Genomic DNA, 24,444 nt, shown 5'->3' with positions numbered 1-24,444 from the left:
TGCTCTCAATTGCACAATCTTTTATCTTAATGTATCATCTAACAGCAAAATAAAATATAAATGGTAATCTCGTATCAATACATGAAAGTTGAAGGATGTCCACGTCATGTTGATTAACAAAGATCATATTGTGAGAACTCCAGTTTTGTCAGATTTTTCTTTATAATTAATAATAAAAAAATGTATTTTGTAAATACAAAATAATTTACAAACAGGCAAGAGAATACTGGCAAGATTAGAAAATACTAGCATCCAATGTTTAATGAAACGTAATCCATAGTTTTAAATAATAAATTTAAATATCTATTAAATGTCATGGAATGTAATGCGGTCATTACGATTAAGTTAATATCGCTTAGGTATATAATTTAACTTACAATGAAAAAATATTTTTTTAACCCTTAGTTGTAGTGGGTTTCCATCAAAAATATTCATTCGAACATCAAATACATTTGTTTTAAAGTACACTTTAGATTTAACATTTCAGAGATTGGTGACGCTGACTTAATAAACATCACAATACCTCCAACACAAAAACGAAATTTGACATACATTATGAAAGCCTATAGGACAGCGATCGCCAAACGGTCGCTTGCGGCGGCGTTTTCGGTAGCTCGCATAGAATATTTTATCATATTTATAAATTTGCCTAAGAGTGTTGCCTCAACTGTAGAATCTGTATGGCCTTTCGTCCTAACAGAAAAATATTCAATTTTAGTTCGAAATGCGCTCAAAATGAAGGCATTGTTTTGTTCTACCTACTTATGTGAATCAACGTTTTCCACTATGAAGGTGGTTTAAAGTAAATATAGAAACAGACTCACAGATGTACATCTTGATAATTGCATTCGGATGGAAGTGACAAGGAGAATTGAAAAAATTTTGGAGGAAGTGAATGCCATTCTTTTCAATAATAATTATTTTTAATTTTACTCACGCTTATTTCAAGATATTTTTCAATTATTATTTTGTTTATAAATAAATAATTTAAGTACGCATTTTAGGTTTTATTGGAAGTCCGATGTCCTAATTTATTTTAAGTAATATATTAATATTATGTATGGTACGATAAAGGACAATGACAAAAAATTATAAAGAAGGAATATGAATAAGTAACTCACCAGACAATTTCTGAAAGTAGCTCACATCCTTATTGAGTTTTGGAGACCACTGCTATAGGATGTATGTGCCAAAAAATAATATATTTGATATAGATCAAATTATATTATAAGATTAATTACATCTAGAAAATAGCAGTGGCAAAGATTTTGGTTTGATGTGAAAAATAATTGAATTTGAAAATTTGTTGAGCAACAATAGTGTAAATTGATTTTTTTCTAGCAAGTATAAATGAGGCAATGTCACAAGTCAATCGTATGAAATTATTTGAACAATAATCCTTCCTAAAAAATGTATGTAAGCCACCACGTTTTCTCCACCGTTTCGCTGGAGAGAAATAAGATTTGAACTAATTTTTTTTAATTATCAGGCTAGTCATAATAAACCAGAATAAATTGTCATACACTTTTGAATAAATTGACATCCCCTACGTATAAGGTGAATTTGCAAAATGGTAACTTTTCAGTAGTGTGATTTCAATAAATTTTAATGACACCACAACTAGCGGCGGCTGGTCTAACATTATACAAGTGCACTGGCACTTCTTGCATTTTTATGAAACATCATTCAACATCGTAAATCATATTTTTTCTTCATAGGTTTTTGCCAACAGGCAGCATTTCTGGAAAATTAATATGTCATTATCTTGTGTCAGCTAAACGCGAAATGATTTCGGTTATTTATAATATAGAAAATTATTAAGTTATAGTATTAATTAAGTCATGAATTCAAGTGATAGGCTAATAATTTTAATGCTATTTCACAAAGTGCAGTTTTATAAAAATAGTGATCATTATTCATACGGTATACCAAATTACTAAAGGTAATGTATATACGATAAAGTTGGCTTCCGTTAAAAGGTGTTTTTCTACTATAAGAGAAAAAATCACTTTTTAAAACAAAATCAAGAAAGACTTAAGTAACTCACAACATATTTTATTAAATGTAAAATATATGTACAGATGATTTCCCAAATGTCAATAAGAAAGACAGTTTAAAAAAGTTATAAATAAAGTTTTGTCGAATCAAAAACAACGTCGAATTAATTTCATTTTTCAATAGGGTAAGTTTCCAGAAATTACAATCCAAAAAATCACCGGCAGCCAATCACTACAACGTTGAATTAAATTTTTAGTTATGCCTATAAAATATTGATTGAATTTTTGTTTTTTTCTGTTATCATCATTCTATTATCTTTAAAATTATTTAATAAAAGCAATCAAGTCAAAATAGCCAAAAACGCAGTTACAACCTTTTACGTAGGAGGTGTCAATATGTTGTTTAGCGCACTATTATAATTCATTTCATTTTAGCTCCTTCCAGCTGGCAATCTTCACCTCTGCCAAATAATCTATATGCTGGTATTTTTGGTACCAAATTATGGTGGGTTGCGAATTATGTCAGAGCTAGTAGTATATCTGAGTACCATATTATTTTACTTGTGTGATGGCACATATAACCTGTGTATTTAGTTTGTTGCTATATTCAGAATATGTAGGCAAAAATGAATATAGATTTAACATCTATAGTTAAAATTGAGTGTGGTTCTTATGTATGTCAAAAATCGTTTACATGTTTACAAGTTTCACATTAATTTGAATTAGTTTTTGATACAAGATTTCTAAAAAAGAACATATATCTTTTGACACCATGGAGTTTGCTTGTCGTCAAGTATAAGTGGGGCATATGGTTTGTGTATATAATATTAGCAAAAAAACGATAAGTTAACAGAGACCGACAATTATTAACTTGAAGTGCAGTTATTTGGAGAACTAATAGCTCACTATACACTGGCAATACTTTCATAGTGACACTAGTGCCAAGGCCACGAATACAAGTTATACTTGCCGGTCTGTATAGAGGAAATTATAGTATCGATTTAAAATTGCAGAACACTAATTTTATTTGAAATGTTTTCTTTATAGAAAGTAGCCTAATTTATTTAAAGCATGTCAACCACACTGGTGTTACTGTTAGATATATTTAGGTATGCAATAACTCAATTATCTTTCAAGATAAATTATATTTTTATATACACAAAAATCATATATCCCACTATTAAGATACTCTTATATAAAAAAGGGTCTGTGGTTATTATCATAAAGTCACTTTTCACTCATAATCCGGAAGTAGAAATAATTACGAATGCCTCAGAGATTTGTAGCGATCTTTCTCAGTATGGTCGTACGGCGCCTCTCTTTCAAACGAGGCAATCTCCATCGCTGGAAAAAATACAGAAATTAATATAATAGACGATAATCACAATAGAACCAATTACAATATTCTATAAAAAAAGTTAATAATCAATTAAAATTGTCATAAATCAGTGGTAAAACTCATTGAGATTCAGCTGTTGTAACCTTAAACTATTTTATAAACATGTAAACTTTAATTTTTTTGTAGGTCTTGGAATAACTTCATTTATCTAAAAACAGTTAGTAGGGGGGGGGGGGTCATCTGATGATTACGAACATTTGAGGTTAGAGTCTAATTAAAATGACACATGTTACATCGAAGGCTTCCATAACTATATTTTATTTTTGGTGGTGTATAGAATATTAATGATTTTACTTTACTATGCATTCTAATATTAACTAACATAAAAATACAACTTTGGCTAAATTGTCACATAATAAGTTTGAACAGCTCAACACTGCAGACTCAAAATCAACAACTGTGCTGGTAATTATTAATAACTTACTATATGTACATCTTTACTTTTAACATTCATTTTAAAGTAAGATAAAAAAAATTAGAATTGATTTGAAATAAACAGAGTATTCCAGCTTCTAGGAAGGTAGAATAGGCTATGAAGAAGAAGGAAGAAGTAGAATAGGCTATGGAAACAAACCATACTTTCACTCCTGGTGATAATACACCCGATCCTCTTTTTGCACGGGGGATACGTACCAAGAACTACCGTGCAAAACAAAACTGTGTAAAAAAAGAAAAGGTGCCCTGCCCATACAAAACTGGTAGATAGGTAATGGAACTTCAACTCAAAAATAAATCGAATTTATAGGTATATTATAAAAATATTTTTCCATAAAAATACAGTTTTCGATTTAAATTAAATTTAGCATCGAGAAATATATTCATTCAGTGTCCCTACTTGACAATAAACGTGCCCGTTTACTGCTGTTTTGCGCTGGCGAAAAATCACTTTCATCGCTGGAAATATTTAATGACGCTGACGCCAAAGCACGCGGCGCGTCTCTCGTATCGAACACGAAGTGACTGACTCGTGGCGCCATGTATGAACGTATGTATGTGGCGTGCGGTCCATTGCAACGCAATTTTTTGATAAATATGTACATACATACGTATTTTTATTCTTTTTAGTTTTTTTAAACCGTGTTAAAGGAAAAAAATCAGTTTAAATAAAAAATAATCAGTAATTTTTTTTTAAACCGTGTAAAAAATAAAGCCATGTAAGTCTAGAACTGTAGATCAAGGAAATAAATGTGGATTCAATTGGCGGCAGCAGATTAATTTCAGCCAATGTAATAAGAAAATCTCAAACAATAACGGAACATTTCAAATAAAAATTCAACTTAAAAAAACAATTCTGTATTTGTGAGGCAAGGCTATTGCAAGTGGAAACTGTTTCTTTTAGCGCAGAACAGAAAATCATTATATCAATATAAGGTATTATCACCGGCCTTCTGCGCGCTCTGAAGTGGAGATAGCAGGCCGTGATAACGTCAAGGCCAAAGCGGGGGTGGGAGACAGAAACGCACGGTGTATGGTGTCGAGGCTGGTATATTTTATCGTATTTGATACAGGGTATTGTCGTTGGCGGTCGGTAATTGGCGCTTTGGCGGGCTGCAAACGTGGTGTCGCGGCTGGGCTGCTGATTGATGCTTGGCATCCGAGGTGAGAGTCAGTGCTTGCGGAGTGGCGATGCAGTCTTTTTGGCGGGAAATGCTGGCTGGGCTGCAGACGCTTGTGGCTCCGCGTCCGAGGCGAGAGAGAAGAGATCCTGGCTGGTCGACGTCTGATACGAGAGAGAGCTTTTCGCGCGCGTCCCACTGTCAGATTGCCGGCATTAACACGCTCTCTGTTTTACCGACGAATTGGCTAGTGGCGGTGCGAGCGACCGTTTTTGACAGGCCGCGTCTGTGTTTTGGCGGGAGCGCTGAAGAATTTGAATTTATGATTCTTTGAGGCGGGCTTTCCACGGCCGAGGTTTGCGATAACCGCAAAGAGTGGACGTAGGCTGTGGTATTTTGGGAAATATGATGGTTCGGTCCGCCCTTTGAGGTAGTCTCCTGTGGGAGACCTTCATCTGGTATCAGTATGTAATGAATAACACAAAGACAAAAACCATGGATAACTGAATTGTCTTGGCAGTTGATAGAGGACCATACAACATGGCTGCAGAGGACACCTAAATAAAAAGATAGATGCAAGCTGTGCTTAAATAGAGACACATTCAAATAATTATGAAACTGGATACTTATTCCAAAGAGTCAAACGACTAAGAAATGAATTAGTAAAAAACTTGGACTATCAAGCATGAGAACGGGTCTCCGATTCTAGAACTCATGCAATTCTTAAATCGATCGAAATAGATAGAAATCAGATTTTCCAGTAATAGAGTAAAAACCCGAAATAATAAAGGAGAAAATTGAAAACGCTACTAACAAAATCAAGTGGAGGAAAGTCCCTGGAAAGGATGGAATCTCTGCGGAACAGAGTGAACACGGAAATCCAGTAGTTGATTCAATGATTGGACAGAATCAATCTTTGTTCCTCTTCACGAAAAGGTTCGACAGCCCTATGTGATAATTATAGAATAATATCAGTAACATTGCAAGCTAGTAAAATCTTGCTACATGTACTGCATCAAAGGCTGAAATATTTTTTGGACCGGCAAGTCCCAGCAGAGCAGACTAACGCTGTTCAAGGAAAAGATTCGCGTGAACAAATTATTCATATTATGGCGATTGGAGATAACCAAATATTTGACTCCTGACCATCACACCAGTGAATTTGTGACTGGCCACAGTGGGTTCGCTGGCAAGCTTTTTGAGCTTGGACTTGCAAGCCGTCCGACATGTCCATGCAGAGGGGAAATACAGGATGCCAACCACATCCTCTGGGAATGTCTGAGTATGTACTCCAAAAGGGAGGAGATGCTCAGGTCGGTCCAACCAGCTGTTGGGCGCATCGGGCCGTCCGACTTGGTTACTACAAAGGCCAATTATCTTGCATTAAAAAAATTTGCGGCGTCTTACTGCGGGCGTGAAGATCTCTTCACATAATCTTTGCTGTCCATATGATTAGCCTCGTTTTCTTTATTATATATATACCTTAAATTCATTTTCTTTTTCGTAATTTTCATGTGCTTTTCTTTTCCTGGCACCTTGCATTAGAGTAAATTCTTTAAACTCAGTCAGAGTTCACTTTGAGCGTAGCAACCTCAGTCTTGGGTATTTTCTCCCAGGGCATTCCCAGACAAAATTGAAATAAATGCTTCACATCGCCACTGTAGGGTCCCGTGATACGCTCGATTAAGACCGAGTGTGGTGTGGGGCGGTTTTTGGTTTGGAGGGATTAACTTCAATATTCATATATGGCAGATCATAGAAAAGAGAAGGGAATTCAACAGCCCTGTTCTATGTACTAAGTTTCTTGGATTACAACAAAGAATTTGATTGTGTGAACTACAACCAACTCTGGAATGTTTTAAAGAATACAAGAGTACCGGTGCATCCCGTACTTCTAATAAAGGCACTGTATGAAGAAAGTTCAATTGTGATTAGATTTGACGATCAAATGTCCAATACCTTTAGAATTCAAAAAGTAGTCCACCTATACCGTCACCGGGATTTTTGAATATATATATAGAATATCAGGCTTCTCGATTGGAAAAAATAAAATGTCTAGCCCCCAATATGCAGATGATACCACTTTAACCGCAACAACGAAAACAATATGTGCAACCTCCTTGGGCGGATTGAAAAAGCAAGAACTGAATTCAACCTTAGCATTAACAAATCTATGACAAAGTTAATGATTGTTGAAGGAACTGACAAGCTTGCCTAGTCACCAAGATATGAAAAGATCGCGGCATTACAAAAATCACTTAAAATACTAATATTTTCAGTCTTGTGGTTCAATATGGTGCTGGTGGAGGTTGCTCCACATTCCATGGACAGCCAAGCATACAAATATCTCTTTACTGGACGAGCTTGGCATCAAAGACCGTCACTCGGGCAACTGCAAGAGACGCATTCGCCAATTCTTCGGTCACATGAGCTCAGCAACAGCTCAGAGAGAAAAGTGATCTCTGGCGGCGTCAAAGGGAGAAGGTTGTGAGGGCGTATGCCTTCCAAATAGGATGACACAATCAAGAAAGCTGCTGAATCAACAATAATTGAAGAAAAAAGATCAGCGCAAGATCGCTCTAGATGGAAAGAGATTTTTGGCAACGTTTGTAATTTCAGTGATCACCATCCTCAGTAATGAGGCAAAGAATATGAAGTAATAGATAAGTATGTATAAAAGGGGTAAAATTGAAATAAAATGCATTCAAAAGAAAGTAGTTTTCATAGTAAATTGAAATCCCTTTAAAATACAAACCATTCGCGCAAAAAAAGTGTATTAAGTATAGAAAAAATTAAAGAGCAATAGTTTCACAGGTAAAGCTATGAATCGATGGTTAAACACAGAGCGTTGGAGCAGACCCTTTTTTGAGTTGCTCCACTCCGGGTAAAAAGTTTTAATAAGTAGTATTAAAATAATCGTCATTTTCATTATTAATTCTATTAAACAAAATTTCCGACAGCAAAACGTCTCTCATTATTTGCCTCTTCTGTCAAAAAATTGAGGTTATTTATCACTCGGCAGTGTTGCTGTATTTCAAATAATTCCAGTGTTGCAAAGTGTCAAAATATACTATTTCCATTGTATTTTAGGACGAAAATTTAATAACAAAAAAAAAAAACATCCGGAGCAGTGGAACACTACAAATCTTTGGTGCTCCGGCTCCGCTCCTGCTCTGTGTAAAATCGAATTGCTCCAGTGCTCCGTGGTCCTACTCCGAGCTCCGCTCCAACGCTGTGGTTAAGTTAAACAGTATAATGGAGTGTTAACTATGTGAGTCCACCTCATATAAGATCCATTCATTTATCATTACATAGTAATCACACTAACAAGCAAGTAGAGTGACAGGCATCTTTGATTAGTCATGATATGACGCATGCGCACAAATTATTGTCAGAACATTCAGAACATTTGAATCACATCTAGCCACCGATCTATTGAATTCTTGCATTATACTTAGATGACAGTGGCGAAGAGTAGGCTCCGACATAAATAGTGCACACTAAACCTTGTCAGTTATACGTCATTATTTCTTTTCATTGAATTAAGAACACAAATTGCAGATGGTGTTGGTTAGTTTTTAAAATTCAATTAAACCCTGCCTAAGCCAAACCATAATAGCGGAGGTAGGCTATGGAGATCCGACAAAAATAGTGCACACTTCATTCAACTAAAAATACAGGTTGCAGATGGTCTTAAAATTCAATTACACCCTGCATAACCAAATCAAAATTGATAAAATATATTCTACCATCCTATACAATATTAAAAATTATGTATGATTTAATGGCAAAATTTTAGAAGTGTTGATAAAGTTTATTGTGCACTATTTTTGTCAGATCTCCACAGTTTACCTCCACCCTTCGCTACTGCTAGATGAGGAAAGCCAGGATAATCAAAAAGATTATCAAGATGATTTTAGCAAAAATTTTGCATGATCCGATATCAGTTTGAAACTAATGACATGCGGTTTTTAAATAAGCAAAGTACATGCAGACAGACTACGAACAAACCATTCAATTATGATATATTATTTCCTGTCGTAGGTGTCTGTCGATATAGCTGAATTACATTAGATATGAATGCATTCATATACAATATAATAAAAAATATTTCTGTCAGCGAAAAGAAAAGGATGAAGAGTTTTAAAAATCATAAAATGAGTAAAATATGCCAAATGAACCATAATACAATATATATGCACAAATAAGAAAAGGGATAAGTCGAATCAACGTCTCTGAATTACTATACTATTTCCATACAGAAAGTTTACAAGATTGCCAGCCTAAATACGTTTTGAAAGGTTGGTGACCTAAATGAGTATGTTAGTTAAGTAAGTAAATATGTATACCATGTTCACTGAAGACAGGTGCGGTGAGGAGATAGTGCCATGTTGTCTCATGCCGACTGACTCCGGTGTCTGCGTGGCACCGAGATAGCTGCTCTGAGACTTGCTTGGCTAGTGCCCGACATTTATCCAAATTAATCCGGTTTCCGGAGACCCTGAAAACCATTTTATCACTGATGTTATTAATGATATTCCTGTGAGAATTTAAACTGTCTTTTATTTTTTTTACAATTTATTTCATTAAGTACAGACAAATCCATAAATATTATTAATAAAATAAAATGTCTCAAAAAGCACTTGTAAATATTTACATACTTCTAACTTCTATTTATGTATCTATGGATTACGAGAAGGCTTTCGACAGTCCACACCACTCTTTCCTCTCGAGGATATTGGGAGCATACTGGATCCCATCCAAGATCGTCGCTATAATTTAAAAATAGCCATTGGTGACACTACCACAGAATGATTCAGGGTTACGACCGGAATCAGACAGGGTTTTACAGACATTTCTCTTTACCATCCTCTTCAATTTCATACTACAAAAGTCAACACCAACAGAGCGAGGCATAGTAGTCACCCCCACAGCGAAGTTGTGCGACCTGGAGTACGCCGTTGATGCTATCCTCATCAACAACTTAATTGTAGGCGTTCAAGAGACGGCCAAGAGGCTGCATAACAATTCATCTCACATCAGTTTATAAATCACCATGAACGTTTTGTACAATAATGCATATCCTAATCCAAATTTTCCCTTGATTGGTGATGAGCAAATCATCAAGAGTGTTGACAGCATTGAATAACTTGGTCAGCATTGGCCAGATCAGCGTCTTGTACATCTGAATTTTGGTAAGATGGAGGAGCATGCGAGAGCTGATTTTATAGACCAAAGTAGCACCCATTCGCAGCTATGACTCTCCATCATCTCTGATATCTGATGTAGTTGTATGAATTGAAATTTTGGATAAATAACCAATTGATGGCATACAGATATTGCAATTAAATGTAGGTATTCAAATCTAATGCTTATTGATTAGGGAAACAAAATTTATGGTCAAAATCAGAACACAATTTTTCTGTTTTATTTTATATGACAAAAAAAATCTTTTGTTCAAATAGAATAACACTATTAACCTTTTCCACTCGAATTTTTTTTTATAGGTACATACCACCCACTCGAGACTTTTTTCCGTAAAAAGCATAATTTCAATATAAAACATTTAATTGGTGAAAAAAATGTAAAATTTTTTTTTTTTTTTTTTATTATTTCTGTAAAATAGATTTATAATGAATATACTGTACTTATTTTTAGTTTATTTATAATTCTTCATTGTGTGGTATTTCACAAAGCAATCTCCAATATGTAATCCTGGCTTATCACAGAATCGTAATGAAATAGCGGTATGTAGAGAAGTGGCTATAAAGTGTAAATCGTCCATACATATAGTTATGACTGTAAATATGATCCAAATGATTTGCCTTCAAATACACTTGTAATATAAGCGGCCGTCTCGTAAATTTCCTAAATTAGTTTCGGGCTCATAACAACTCATTCCCAGTGCGGTACACATTATCAAAAGATTTCTCAAAAAATAATAAATCGATACGTAATATTTTCATTTGACTCATTAGAGTATTTCACATTATATTTGTAAGGTTCCGAATCGGCATAATATACTAGTAAGTATTGTCATCAAAAACAGTCTATTCAAATATAAAACTGTAAACTATACGATACGCCCCTGAGCAAGCGAGAACCAATAAAAAATATAAACACACTTCAAAATCATGCGTGACAAACACTTCAGTTCACGGAACATTCAATAAATAAAATTTATGTGACAAAAAAACATTGCTTGCAAGCGACGACCTACGAATAAAAAAAGAGAAGATTCCGATAAAAATACTATATTGAAATTACGCACGCAGTATTCTTTTGCCGACTTCTTTCTCAGATAAATGTAATAACCTATTATTATTCATTCTAACTTGATTGAAATCGCATTATAAAAATTTCTGAAAATATTACAAAAAATGACTTTATGGCGTGCCACCGCTACGGCGGCACTCAAGTAATACGGGAAACTTCTAATGCCGCCGATATGGCGGCACTCGAGTGTTAAGGGTTAACTTATGCGTCAATTACATTGAGCTACTTTACGAGCTGCTTGTTGGCGAATTTACAATCTGCCTGTAATGTCGCCCAGTGTCATCATTGAACAAGCTAACAAGCATATTGTAAACAATCTACCGAGAAAAGTTGAAAGCCAGTCAACTTTACACGCTACACGCCGGCGTGTGGGCCTACTGCGTCTGCGCAGTAGCAACCTCCCGGTAAAAAACGAACTATGTTTGTATGTATCGAAAGTTTTGTGTCATCATCACAATCGCAGTAGCTGAATCGCCCACTTTTAAATTCGCCAACAAACAGCTCGTAAAGTATCTCAATGTAATTGATGCATTAGTATTTTGACTCCTGTCAAGGTCATAATTTTAATGTTATATATAGGCCAAAATTCTCAGAATATCTGCGATGTCTTTGATGCATATTGAGAAGCACAGAATATTCCTGAAAGGTAAAAAAAATTTAAGGACGAAGAGATGCCGACAAAATAGTTGGTTAACACGTGATTGGACAACAGAAATTTGGAGGAGATGATACCGAATGAATACCACTAAATCACACAATTAAACAGTATTTTGTTAAAATAGTACCTAATATTTTATCTATACTATAATTTGAAGAATATATTTGGACGTGGCTATGTATTTATTATGGTATGATTTTTACAAAATTTAGAGAGTAGATGGAGGCCGACGAGCCGGAGTGCGTGGTCGGGGTCTCGAATTTCAGATTTTACCCGTTGCACCCCAGGGACAGTTTTACAGTTTTTAAAACGCGGAAGTTAATGCTGCAACCCCCACTTTTTATTGAAAATGTCGCTAGAATGTGTACATTTAAAAAATATTGGCGTTTATTTCAGCTCGATCGGAGGTCAAATGGCAATGTTAGATACAAATAATTATGTTATTATAATCGCTAATCGGTAGGGAGCCAACCGAGCCTGCGCGGCGCGGGCGACGTAGTGCTGCCAAATTTTCTAATGAATCCAATTCAAAAAGGCTCAGCGAGACTCACCCCCTATGTGCAATTTTCAGATTTCTGACAGATTACATATTGATAATCTGATGATTTGGCGTAAACATTTCTATCGCGTTTCCGTGTTTTTTAAATTCAATTCTTTGCGCTCTACGAATTAAATTAAGAATTTTAATTTTCAAATATTAAACCATTCCACCTCCGGGCAGCGCCGGGTGATACTGCTAGTGTCTTATATTTTTCACTCCATCATCCACAGTGGCATAACAAGAAGTATCTTTCAAAGTTATGTTGGGAGAGTAACGAAGTGAGACACAACAAATATGAATGTGGTAATTGCCATCATCACGAAAACAGAAGAAAAGAAGTGAAGAAAGGAGTATTTCTTTAACCTTGTGGGAGCTGCTTGATTGATGAAGTGAAGATCTCGACATGTGACGCTGAAGCAAGGCACTGCGGGCTGAGGAGAGGCTGCTGCGGCTGCTAGAGCGGAACGGTAGCGGACGTGGTTACCTCCAGGCTCCATGCAACGCTCCAGCGGTGGCAATTGTTGTGCAACACCTCCGCAGCGAGACCACTGAAAATGTATATATGAAAGCACTATTATTATACCTGATAAAAATTAGCAACATCAAGTTTTGATATCTTGAAATTTTTAAATAAGAGTCACATCAAATCATAAAATTGGAAATATCTGTCTATGTTTTATTTATAAACTACCTTCAATTCTATCATCATCCGAGATTTTACATTGAGAATATAATATGCAACTACTTACTAACCAAACTGTGTGATCACAGACGCCGTGCATATCAATGAGCTGTCAGGCGTGTCACGATAATTTGCAAAAACTATAGTTTAAAACCATTTAAATATATCGGTGGTGTTTGGGCATAACCTGATAACTGCTTTTTTGGTCATTTTATGTTAAGAGTAAAAATTGGGTCACTATAGTATTATCTTCCATTTGGTAATAACCCGATATCTATATTTCACTTAAAATGCTCAAAACGCTATTGTAATAATATGATGATATGTAAACAAACACAGTGGTTAGTTTGGTCAAAACATGACCAAAGACCTTATCATAGTTTGATCACTGATAAGTGACCTTATTTTCCTAATTAGTGAAATAATTGACAATCTAAGCATTGTCATATCTTCAGTTATTTATTTTTAAAGTTTTTTTTTTTCAATTTTAAGCAAAAAACGAACTGAAAATTATGTGAGCAATTCAAAGCTTAAAATGGCTCTCCTGTAAATTCAACATTTTGCAGTTAACAGGTTATGCCCAAACAACACCGATGTAATACAAAAAACAAAACTAAAGCAATACATACAGACATAGAAAACTATGCGAAGAGATCTTCACATCTGCAATTATTTAAACGCAATAAAATTGGCATTTGTGGCGACCAGGTCCGATAGCACTAACAGCTGGTTGAACCGACTTGAGGATCTCTTCCCTCTCTGCATTCTGTAGTTCCGCCATATATAGATGTTGGTTTGGTGATAAGTCCAAGCTCAAAAAAGGACGCAGCGAATCCACCGTGGCCAGTCAAAAATTGACTTTGTATTGGTCAGGAGTCAAACCGGTTGTTTCCAATCGCCAGTGAACATTTGGAAAGAACAAATATATGTGCCTGCCCTTGGTGGAGGCATCCCACTTTCACTGCTAGGTCTTAGTGTAAGGCCTGAGTGGACTGCATTCAGCGGGGCGTGAGCAACTCACAGGTATAACCAAAAAACGACAATGTCTACGAACATTTTCAGACACGGTCAACCATTTAAGTTGCGCACGCCCTGCCGAACGCTGTCCACTCAGGTCTTACACTTAGACACCATACCCAGCGTTATTTGACATACCTTTCCTTACACGATACTTTATCAGCATCAAGGTTTGGAGGCAGAGGAAGGTGAAAGTCACCAACAACTGCCTACTCACTTTTGAGGGGTATTGTAGATGCACCGCGTACCTGTGTTTGCAGGTCAAGAGGGAGGATCCCAGCCAGTAAAAGGAACGCATCCGTGGATGTTGAACAGTAGGCCTTGGTGAATGACAACAGCGCACTGCTTTGCCCACTTAAGATAGTTGATCTAATCCTTACACTTTTGTGGGTATGAATATACCATACGCTAGTAATGTAGGCAGCGACCCCCATGAAAATGGCCTCATAGGCAATTCTAAGTGCCCTTACTCATAGACCTGTCACGAGCCATGCGATTGACTCTTTGGAAGGCTGTCCTGGCCTTGTAGACCTGGGTACTGGCATGACGATCGAAGCTTAACATGGTATCTATTGAAACGCCGAATAGGATGCGGACTGTGGGCATCTGTATAACTTTATGTCAACCTGGTCCTTTGAGCAAAATGGCTTCTTTTTTACTTGGTGCGAAAGACAGTCTAGACGATTTTCCTCAAGTCACAATTGATTTTAGAGCCCTTGCCAAAGGCACGGCAATGTTCATCCTGCTTCAACCAGAAGCAGCGCATTACCTAGATATACCTAGTACACTCAGTTGAACATGGGATTCTAAGTAGATCGACTTTTAATAAAGGCAAACAAATTCCCCGGTAGTCTCTTGAGCCACAGCTTTTGAAGCATAAGAGGCCAGAACGAACTGTATCCTTTGTGCTCTTAAAGCTGAAGAATGCGGAGAAAGGCGAAGTCTGCATACGTGACTAGCCCAGAAGAAAGATGTGGCAACGACATCACGCTGCCGTATAATTGTTCATAGCCCTCTCTTCCAGCTCAGCATACTGCTGGCTACTAGCTGGGTACTCAGATTATTCGCTGGAAGGGCTGCTTAGTTTGAAACATGCGACACACTTCATCGAGTTATCTTTGTGGGGGCAATCCACACGGTCCTACCCCATGGCCGCATATGGCCTCCTTCACCGTGCAGCCTTTGGTAATGTGCCCTTAGAGGTGGCACTTGTTGCACTTGATGACCCCCAGAAAGTCCTGGAATGAGAAAGAGTCCCACCCCATGTAAAGCCTATTATCCGCAACTAGAGCAGTACTCACTGCTGCAGGGACATAAACAACGTAGTGGCATCTGCCGGTTCTTGGGCCCGCCTTGCGGCTAAGGCGCATGGCTGATAGGCACCCTTAGCTAGGTCCGTCTTTTCCTTTGTGGAATTAAAGATCGCCTCCAGGAGTTGGGGTTCGTACGCCTGTCCCAGTAGTAATGCTAGCGATGCTGGGGAGTCTACCCAACCGCCATTTTCTTATGTTTGTAAACAAATGTGGTCCCACTCAAAATTGCAGGGGTTGGGCATAGATGCCCACTTTTACAGACAGTAAATCTGTGTGCGGAAGGAACAGAAAGATTGAGTTTTGGAAAACTTTGTAGTCCCACAAATATATTTATGTGTAAAATTTAGTCCATTAGAAGTGTTGATTCGACTCTACGTTTTTATGCAGTTTTCACTGATTTATGCATATAATTCATTATGTCTAATTTGCCAAATGCAACTTATTTAAAAGAAAAAAATACTACTTTCCTTTACTACCTACTTCCCTAATAATACGTTTCACAGATATATTGTGTTTATAATCCTTTTAAAGATTTTCTTTTCATGCAATCATAGCCATACAAAAAATATTAAAATGGAATAGGTAATGAATTTACAGAAAACTTTCAACAATCAATGTTTCTACTAAAATGAATCTTCCTCTTCCTCCATCATCGCAATCCCCTGCAGCATCACTCCAGACTTCAATGTTGAAAAGGCCTTCGAGTCACTCTTCCCCCGTGCTCTGAGCGTACTAATACTCTCATATACTCTTTCATTCATTTGGAATGCCCATCAGAAAAAATATTATTAATTTAAAATTATTACCGTTTTCTTGAGTCTGGATATTGGTGCCATATTCAATGCACTGACGATGGCCATGAGTGAGTTAAAATTTCCAAGATTAAAGCACTCTCGTGCGCACAGCACCCAATGTTCTAGAACGCGGGCTCTGTGTTTAGTCTTCAATGCCTGAAATGAGAACAATATAATCTTGACTAATTATTCCGCTGAAAGGATGCAATTATGGTAAATGATGAACTAGGCTCCAGTGGTAAAATGTCATCTATAAAAAACGAACTTTATTTGCATCGCATAATAACATTAAATTTCAAAACTGCATTAATCTGTATGCATCGTTATAATTTTTTTCTCTCCCCAATGTGTTTAATTTTAGTACCTACCAAATGTTCGTTTTACGAATACATAATAATATTGTATGACAATCAATGTATCTATGTATTAAAAAAAGAACTTTAACTACAATAAAAAAGGTGATTCTTACAGATTTTTATGACTCTATGAACTCATTTTTCCGTTCAGATTGGTATGCAATATGTGTATATACCTATTATGAGATATAATAATATATTATTGTCCTGTAAATATATCAATAATTGGAGGCACAGAAAAGCTTAAAAAACTCCAAAATGTGATTCCGAGTGACAAAAATACAATTTTATTTAACCCTTTAACAGCCACTGACGAGTGGTTCTCGTCATGGGCGTCTACTTTCGTGCGCCCGTGACGAGCGAAACTCGACGCGCCGTTTTTGCGCCTAATATGAGTCATATATTTATTTTTTCAATTTTAATACGTGTATTGACATCTATGGGCAAGCTCTGCAGGCAAAAACGTTTGAAAAGTCAAATACATCGCGAGAATAAAGGCCCGAGAGGTCCATTCAGGGTTACCGATTTCTTCCCATGTACTGAGAAATCGTTGACTCATTAGTTCGCACTGCGTTCGCGTAATAATTGGTCGTCGGGATGATAGTCTGATTTGCGTTCTAATTGAAAGATTTTGCATTTTTTCTTATTGAAATTTAATTTGTGTTGAGTTACGAAGTGTTGTGAGTATTTATATTTATATTTCGCGTATGATTTGCGTATACTAGTGTTATATTTACGAGTTTACTTTTAGATTGAATTGAAACATTTTCGATGTTTTCAGATTGAAAATTTTATTTATGTCGAGTGACTAAGTACTGTGACTATTTTTATTTATATTTTGCCTTCAATTTGGACAAACAAAAGTGTTATATTTACGAGTTTAGTTTACCAATTTTTCCAATTCAAAATGGATGAATATTGTGAAGATGGTGAAATTGACAATCTTTTAGAAACGATTGAATCTGAAGACGATAGTGATGATTCCGAAGTTGATGAAGTTGACGATACTTTGGGAGTTGAAGAAACTGAACCAACTACATCCGAAGCTACTGAAAGACCGACATTTGAGTGGAAATCGGATTTATTTGACCCGCGCGCATTTTCATTCGATGATACTGAATCGGGATGCAAAGCAGATAGTTTAGCTTCGGATGCACTTGAAATGGATTATTTCAAGTGTTTTATCCACATTTCCTTTATTGAAATGATAGTGCGAGAGACAAATAAACAATTTAAATTTGCTACAAAAAATATCACGGTTCTGAGTGATCGTTTACGACGATGGGTAGACTGTACAACCGATGATATGTACACATTTTTGAGAGTGTGCATGCTCATGTCACGTAATTCTCGCAACAAAATTACTGAACACTGGTCTATCAAAAGAATGTTGTTTTCGCCGTATTATTCCGAATCAATGCCCAGGAATCGTTTTGAGCTCTTGCATCGAATGTTGCATTTTAGCGATAATGAAACTCAAATTCCCGGAGATCGATTGTACAAGATAAGACAGGTCTGGAAAGAGCTGAAAATTTCTTTCAAACAGTACTTGTATCCTTATCAAAATTTGTGCATCGATGAGAGTCTTCTTCTCTTCAAAGAGATTCGCCAATTTATCAGAACGAAGGCAAGTCGTTTCGGGATTAAAATTTTCGTAATGGCCGATTGTAAAACTGGCTTTGTTTTGGATATAATAATTTATACGGGGAAACAAACAGAAATTCAGAAGAAAAATTACATCGGAATATCAGGCAACGTTGTGGTAACATTACTTGAACCGTACTTGGAACGAGGACATACGCTTTTCATCGACAATTGGTACAGCAGCCCAACATTGTTCAAGTACCTGTATGACCACCGGACAAATGCCTGCGGAACCGTGAGAAGAAATCGAATTGGGATGCCGAAATTCATAAAAAAATTGAAGAGAGGGGAAACCGAGGCATTTCACACTGACGAAATGATGGCATTGGCGTGGAAAGACAAAAAAGACGTGACGATGTTGACCACAGTGCACAAGAATGTATTCAAACCGACGGGAAAAGTAAACTATGTGACAAAAATTCCTATTTCAAAACCCGAGTCCATCGTGGACTACAACAAAAACATGGGCGCTGTAGACCAAAGTGACATGATGCTTTCATCCGTAAACTCATCACGAAAAACCCTGAAATGGTACAAAAAACTTTTTTCCACCTATTAGATTTATCATTACTGAATGCGCATATATTGTACCAACAAAAAACTGGTCAAAAACAGCCCTTAGGTGACTTTCAGTTGAACGTTATCGATCAACTGATTCAAAAACACAAGACACAGCCAAAGACAAATTTGAAGCGGAAGGTGCCGCTACCCACCAGGCTTACGGAGAGGCATTTTCTGGGTAAAATACCACCCACGGAAAAAAAATTAGTGTCACCAGAAGGTGTTACGTATGTTATAATACAAAAAACAATAAGAAACGTAGGGAAACGCGGTTTGTGTGCAAGCAATGTGACATTGCACTATGCTTTGAACCGTGTTTTGAAATTTACCATACGGAAGAAAACTTTTAGAGATGTTTATGTGGACAGTGAAAATAATACTGATATTGCAAAAAAAGTGTGTATTTGTAAAATTTATAAATTTTATAATTTTTTTTTTTTGAATTTTTTAAAAATATTTTTGAACTATTTCTTGTAAATTTGCAGTGTTGTGATAACCCTAACCTTAATGCAAATTTTCCGACATTTTCATGAAATTATGAATGAAAAACCCGTTCGACGAACTTCAAACGATGTCTCATAATATGTAAGTGCTAGATATAAAATTTTCCACTGATAATTTATTTTTTTATATTTTATTTAATTCTTGGGCCCTGGAGATTATACCTAGTATTATCAGCTGGGCTGCTAAAAGGTTAAAGGTACACGAAAAGGTTGAAGATGTAAATGTTTGGCATAGTTTGGTAGAACACCCATTTCTAAAGCTGTGTTTATAGGTTCAATCCTATGTCTGCATTAAATATAATGTAGAAAATTCTCTTAAGACGATACATGAGTGAAACGGCAAATAATTTTAACCTATAGGCGCAACGAAATTTTGGACTCGCCGGCATTCGGAGAGCGAACGTCGAGGTGTGAATACGTCAATTTGTTTTGTGATGGCGACGGGGGTATTAATTCTTAAATCGTGTAAAGATGACTAAAAACGTTACCCATTTACTTGAAAAAGAAAACATGTCAATGAATTTATTATTATTGTTACTAATAGAACATAAAACAGAACATTAAATGGACGCAAGTTGGATTTATATAACAAATTATGTTTCGTTCGGCATGCATCATTTGCACCCGCAACCCGCAATCCGTGCATCGCCTAGCCACGATCTTTTTAGACCATGCCTCAACTGAGGTATAGCCTTAATATACCCACTCTGTTGAGGATTATATTATGATCAATATGAGCTTATAGGTAGATGTATATTACAGACGGTTATCTATGACCTGGATTGTTCTGCATTTTTAGGTCTATGAATACAAATAAAATCCAAATTAACACTCATCTAGCATAAGTTGACAGTATTAAAAAAAGATAGTAAAATGCATCAGTAACCTGATACTGAGTACCTCCGCTACACGGAGGTACATTGTAACTTGTATATATCTGAGAGCGATTGTTTCTTCTAAAGCCAGGTGGCTCTCGAAAAGATCAAAAATATTTATATTACTTATTCAAAGCAAATCATCAAAGAAACTTGTTCGACCACTCGGCTGGTAACATTCTGCGTTACATTTGAAATTTGTGCACAGAATTTTATTTTCATAGTGATGGCGAGCGGTAAAACATATACATGTTAAATTAATAAACATGTACCTTAAGAATATCTGTTGCTACTAAGTAGCTTAGTCTATTGAACCATTCAGCATAAGCCTCCAGGTTTCTTGTCTTCTTGGGCTCCGGATGATGGTGATGGGTATCCTCCTTGTTGACGGTTGGTTGAACGAAAGCTTGCACAAACTCCTCGGGGCCAACGAAGGAAAGACGATGCAATTCTACCAATGTTAGCTGCCGCGCCAAGGCGAGAGGCGTAAGTCCCGTGAATAGTATATCATTCTGTAATTGAATAAATAAACAGATAAAACCAAAGAGTTTGGATTATAGCCTAGACAGAATCATATGAATATTTGATGCGATTCCAGAGTGATTTTAGTATTGTACACTGCTGATGAAAGGTAAGTTCCAAATGCGGGAAACTTAATAACGCCTGTACACGTGCATGGATTTACTGGTAACAATTAAATTTAAATTAAAAAATAAATTATCGCAACAACAACTTTTACAAACACAAAAGTCACTGTATCGCCAATCTCATTCTTCAAGTATAAGTGAATATGTTTGTTGTCATTGTGTGGTGCTATTTGACAGTTTCAGGCAGGTTGTGAAAATTGGTAAGCGTCAAAATTTCCATCAAAATTCAGAAGCCGCTGAACTTTTTTGATCCATGCATGTACACGATAATACATGTTTACGCTTGCATTTTCTTATTATAGCCGCAATAATATGTGCTGCCAGCAGGAAATCCATGCATGTGTAAACGGGCAGTATAATACCAAAGCAAGGCGTTTTTACCTCAGTGTGGCCCTAGCAAATACAATCTTTGAGCAAAAAATTGACTTTCAGTGCAAATTATTTTCCAGCTAATTTTATTAGCATCGGTACCCGCTCTTATAGCTTCTCTACCATGTATTTAGGCTCCATCTCAATAAAAGATTTTTTTTTTCAACATCTTTTACTCCAAGTTACAATGACGGTTTTGAGTTAAATACTATTTGGATTCCTATCCTCACAACAATACCTCTTGTCTTATATGACAGTTATTAATTCTTTGACCATTATCGCTCTTCAGTTAGAATATGTGGACAACACACGCCACCTCCACGAATCCCTGTTGCTCGACAGTTTTCTTACTTCTTCTCAGGCCATGTCGGCATCCTGTAGCTCTGCCGTATACTACGGATGGTATTTAGCAGCCTTCCAGGATGACGAATTCTCTTGAGGCATCTGAATTTAGCCATGAATCACAGTGCCATTGAGTCATCGGCTCGTACTGTTCTGAGTACCAGAAGAAGTGAAACATCGAAGTACATGTCTAACCAAACATGGCATAAAATTGAAAAGCGAGCCAGGGTGAAAGCCCTGAGACGAGGAGACAGACCTCAACCAAACCGACTACCACCAACCAAGCCCAAGACAAGACTTATATGGAATAGAATTCTATGGTAGGCGACTATCGATTCCACAAGCCATTTACAGCCCTAGTGGAGTGAGAGTTTGAGGCAAATTGGCCATCTAATTCGGACACATTTGACATACCTGTAGAAGCCTTATTTTCGGATATCCCCTTAGTGGTCATTTCCAACTACCCGACAATGCACACCATGATAAGGCTCAAGAACTGAAAGGAAACTGTATATCCTGTATATCCCAAATTCCTACAGCCGGAGTGCAATTCTGCACCTGATGTAAAGTATTTCAAGACTGACACCTTCACTTCCAATTGGAAGCTCTGCACCTCTGCTGCTACTACAACTTGGGCTACTACCCTGAGTAAGTGATAGCACCGCACAGAATGGCTATCACTGCACTCTGTTACGGGATATGCTGCATTTCCTGCACTGTTGCCACTGTTCCTGAGTCCTCTTCTTCACAACGGGCGAAGGGGAGAAGAGGTTAAAGGCTACGAAGGAGCTGCTAAAAAAGATCCCGGACCTGAGGGATATTTGTCGCAGATAACTGCATTTTTTTTTTAATACAAACTTCCACTCTGTGGAGGCCCAAATGATCCTATTAGGATCGGACATGGTCAAAAGAAAAAGAAAAGATAACTGCAATACGACATGTAAGAAACAAGGGGTATAATCATACACTTTCATACTGAAAACGAGGCAAAGAGCCTCATCAATGCATTGGGGACGTCAGAGGCCGCCTTACAGGGAAAAAGTAGCCTTGAGTCATTATATTTAACATGCTGGTGTGTACGACCGAACCCAAACTCCGGGAGGTGATCTTTAATTTGATGAAAGAGAAGACGGGTTTAGTTGAGTGTGCTTATCAAGCCATACGCCTCAGCCAGCTACCCGATCATGGCAGCCCAATGCAGAGGATTTTTAACGGGAATGGGTGTTATTTACTTGCTCAGGTTCCAAGCACACATTGAAAGACAAGATATGAATTTGCCTGACTCGGAATTAGACTTCATAAGCGGAGACGCTTGACTTGTACATTGCGGCCATTTTACAGGTACATAATAGTAATGTTTATAAAATTAACTACACATCTCTGCAGCCATGCTGACACAGTTGATAGAGTGGCCAATTTTGTATAAATATGATGCCTTGGGCATGGCCCCCAGGCCACCATGTTTCCGAACTCCGCGGAACTCCAGGGTTACATGTAAAATAAAGGGTTTTCCAAGTATTTTTAGTGATTTTTGGTATTTTCAAATAAATCTATTTGAGTAATTGTCGGCACTCCGCATCATATTATGATGCACTGATCGCAACCCCTTTTGTGATAGTCAAGTAACATGTGACCCTTCGCCATATTGGATAAATAGTCATTTTTATTAGTCAGGAACTAAAAATAGCTTTAAAATAAGATTCAACTTGTCAAATAGCGCCACAGGTGACTTTTTACTAGTAGAGTAAATTTGTGGTGTGTTTATCTCATTTAACTGGTCGACCTGCCACGCCAGGCCCCTCCTATACTCAGGCCCCCAGGCTAGAGCCCTGTTAGCCCTCCTTTGTGGGGATTTGCCATGGGATGTGGGTTCAGACTTGCGGCTGGTCAAAAAATGGATGCTGTATTTTCAGTATCATGTAATAACCCAGTGCAAGGACTAGATTCGTTGGACGCCCCGCCCCGTATGCTCTGCTGAGGAGCGGAGATGGTAATTTTTACACATGTCTATATCGATTTATCTCTACCAACAGGTGGATATAGGCATATTTCATAATCATCCGCCTCTCTAGTCTGGAATCCACTGAATGAATAAGTGTTAAAATAACAAACTGATATTGACAAACCAATGGAAGCTGATCAGTAGTCGACACCGGCTGAACATCTAATAAAGACTCTTCATATCTCTCCAAAGCGGTCAGTTTGTCAAGGAGTTTTTGAAGCATCACAGACACCTCATCCCGAACAGATGCCATGTCTTCAGCTGCACATCTGAATACAGAAAAAAAAACCAAATGTTTAATAAATCAATACAATTTAGTGGCATGATATATACAAGGTACATTGTATTATAATGACATGAGGTTTACTTATTTTACCTCACTATATGTGAGAGCACAAATGTAGCCACATAATATTATTATCATATATATAATTTTACCTTTTTCAAAAACATTATTTTGATTAACTATTTCTTTTATTGAACGAATAATTCACAAGATTTAAGAATGTACGAGGGTGGGTCAATAATTCCTTAGAAAAAAGCATTAAAACAGTTTTTATTTTTGTTTTTTTTTTTTATTTCTCAACATAATCTCCTTGGAGCTCAATACACTTGGTTAGACGTTTCTCAATTTTTTTTAAACCGTCAGAAAAATAAGTTTTCGGAAGGTCCTCAAAATAAGCATTTGTCCGATCGATGACTTCTTCATTTGAAAAAAAACGTTGTCCACTTAGCCATTTTTTTAAGTTTGGGAAAAGGAAAAAGTCACTGGGGGCTAAATCTGGCGAATACGGTGGGTGGTCGACCAATTCGAACTTCAATTCTTCAATTTTAGCCATTGATCGTAAACATGTGTGAACACGGGCATTGTCCTGATGAAAGAGGATTTTTTTCCTGTTTAAATGAGGCCGT

General features: G+C 36.8%; 1 protein-coding gene across 2 annotated transcripts in view; it reads right to left on the bottom strand.

Moving 5' to 3' along the window:
- Window positions 1–2,292: 2,292 nt before the first annotated feature.
- Window positions 2,293–24,444, bottom strand: part of LOC147079601 (ras-GEF domain-containing family member 1B-like) — an 87,206-nt gene continuing 65,054 nt past the window's right edge. For both annotated transcript variants that reach the window (XM_085942392.1, XM_085942393.1), the window contains 6 exons: window positions 23,657–23,801; window positions 20,445–20,684; window positions 16,246–16,389; window positions 12,791–12,975; window positions 9,302–9,453; window positions 2,293–3,341 (listed from right to left, as the gene is read on the bottom strand). In XM_085942392.1, the coding sequence (XP_085798518.1) occupies window positions 3,259–3,341; window positions 9,302–9,453; window positions 12,791–12,975; window positions 16,246–16,389; window positions 20,445–20,684; window positions 23,657–23,801 (949 nt within the window). In that variant the 3' untranslated portion in view covers window positions 2,293–3,258. The remainder of the gene's footprint in view (window positions 3,342–9,301; window positions 9,454–12,790; window positions 12,976–16,245; window positions 16,390–20,444; window positions 20,685–23,656; window positions 23,802–24,444) is intronic.

This window comes from Rhyacophila brunnea, unplaced genomic scaffold, assembly GCF_057557595.1.
Source record: "Rhyacophila brunnea isolate RB1 unplaced genomic scaffold, BYU_Rbru_1.0 scaffold_1, whole genome shotgun sequence".
NCBI classification, from domain to species: domain Eukaryota; kingdom Metazoa; phylum Arthropoda; class Insecta; order Trichoptera; family Rhyacophilidae; genus Rhyacophila; species Rhyacophila brunnea.
Note: the sequence above shows the minus strand (reverse complement) of the source record. Positions and strands in the feature narration are given on the sequence as shown.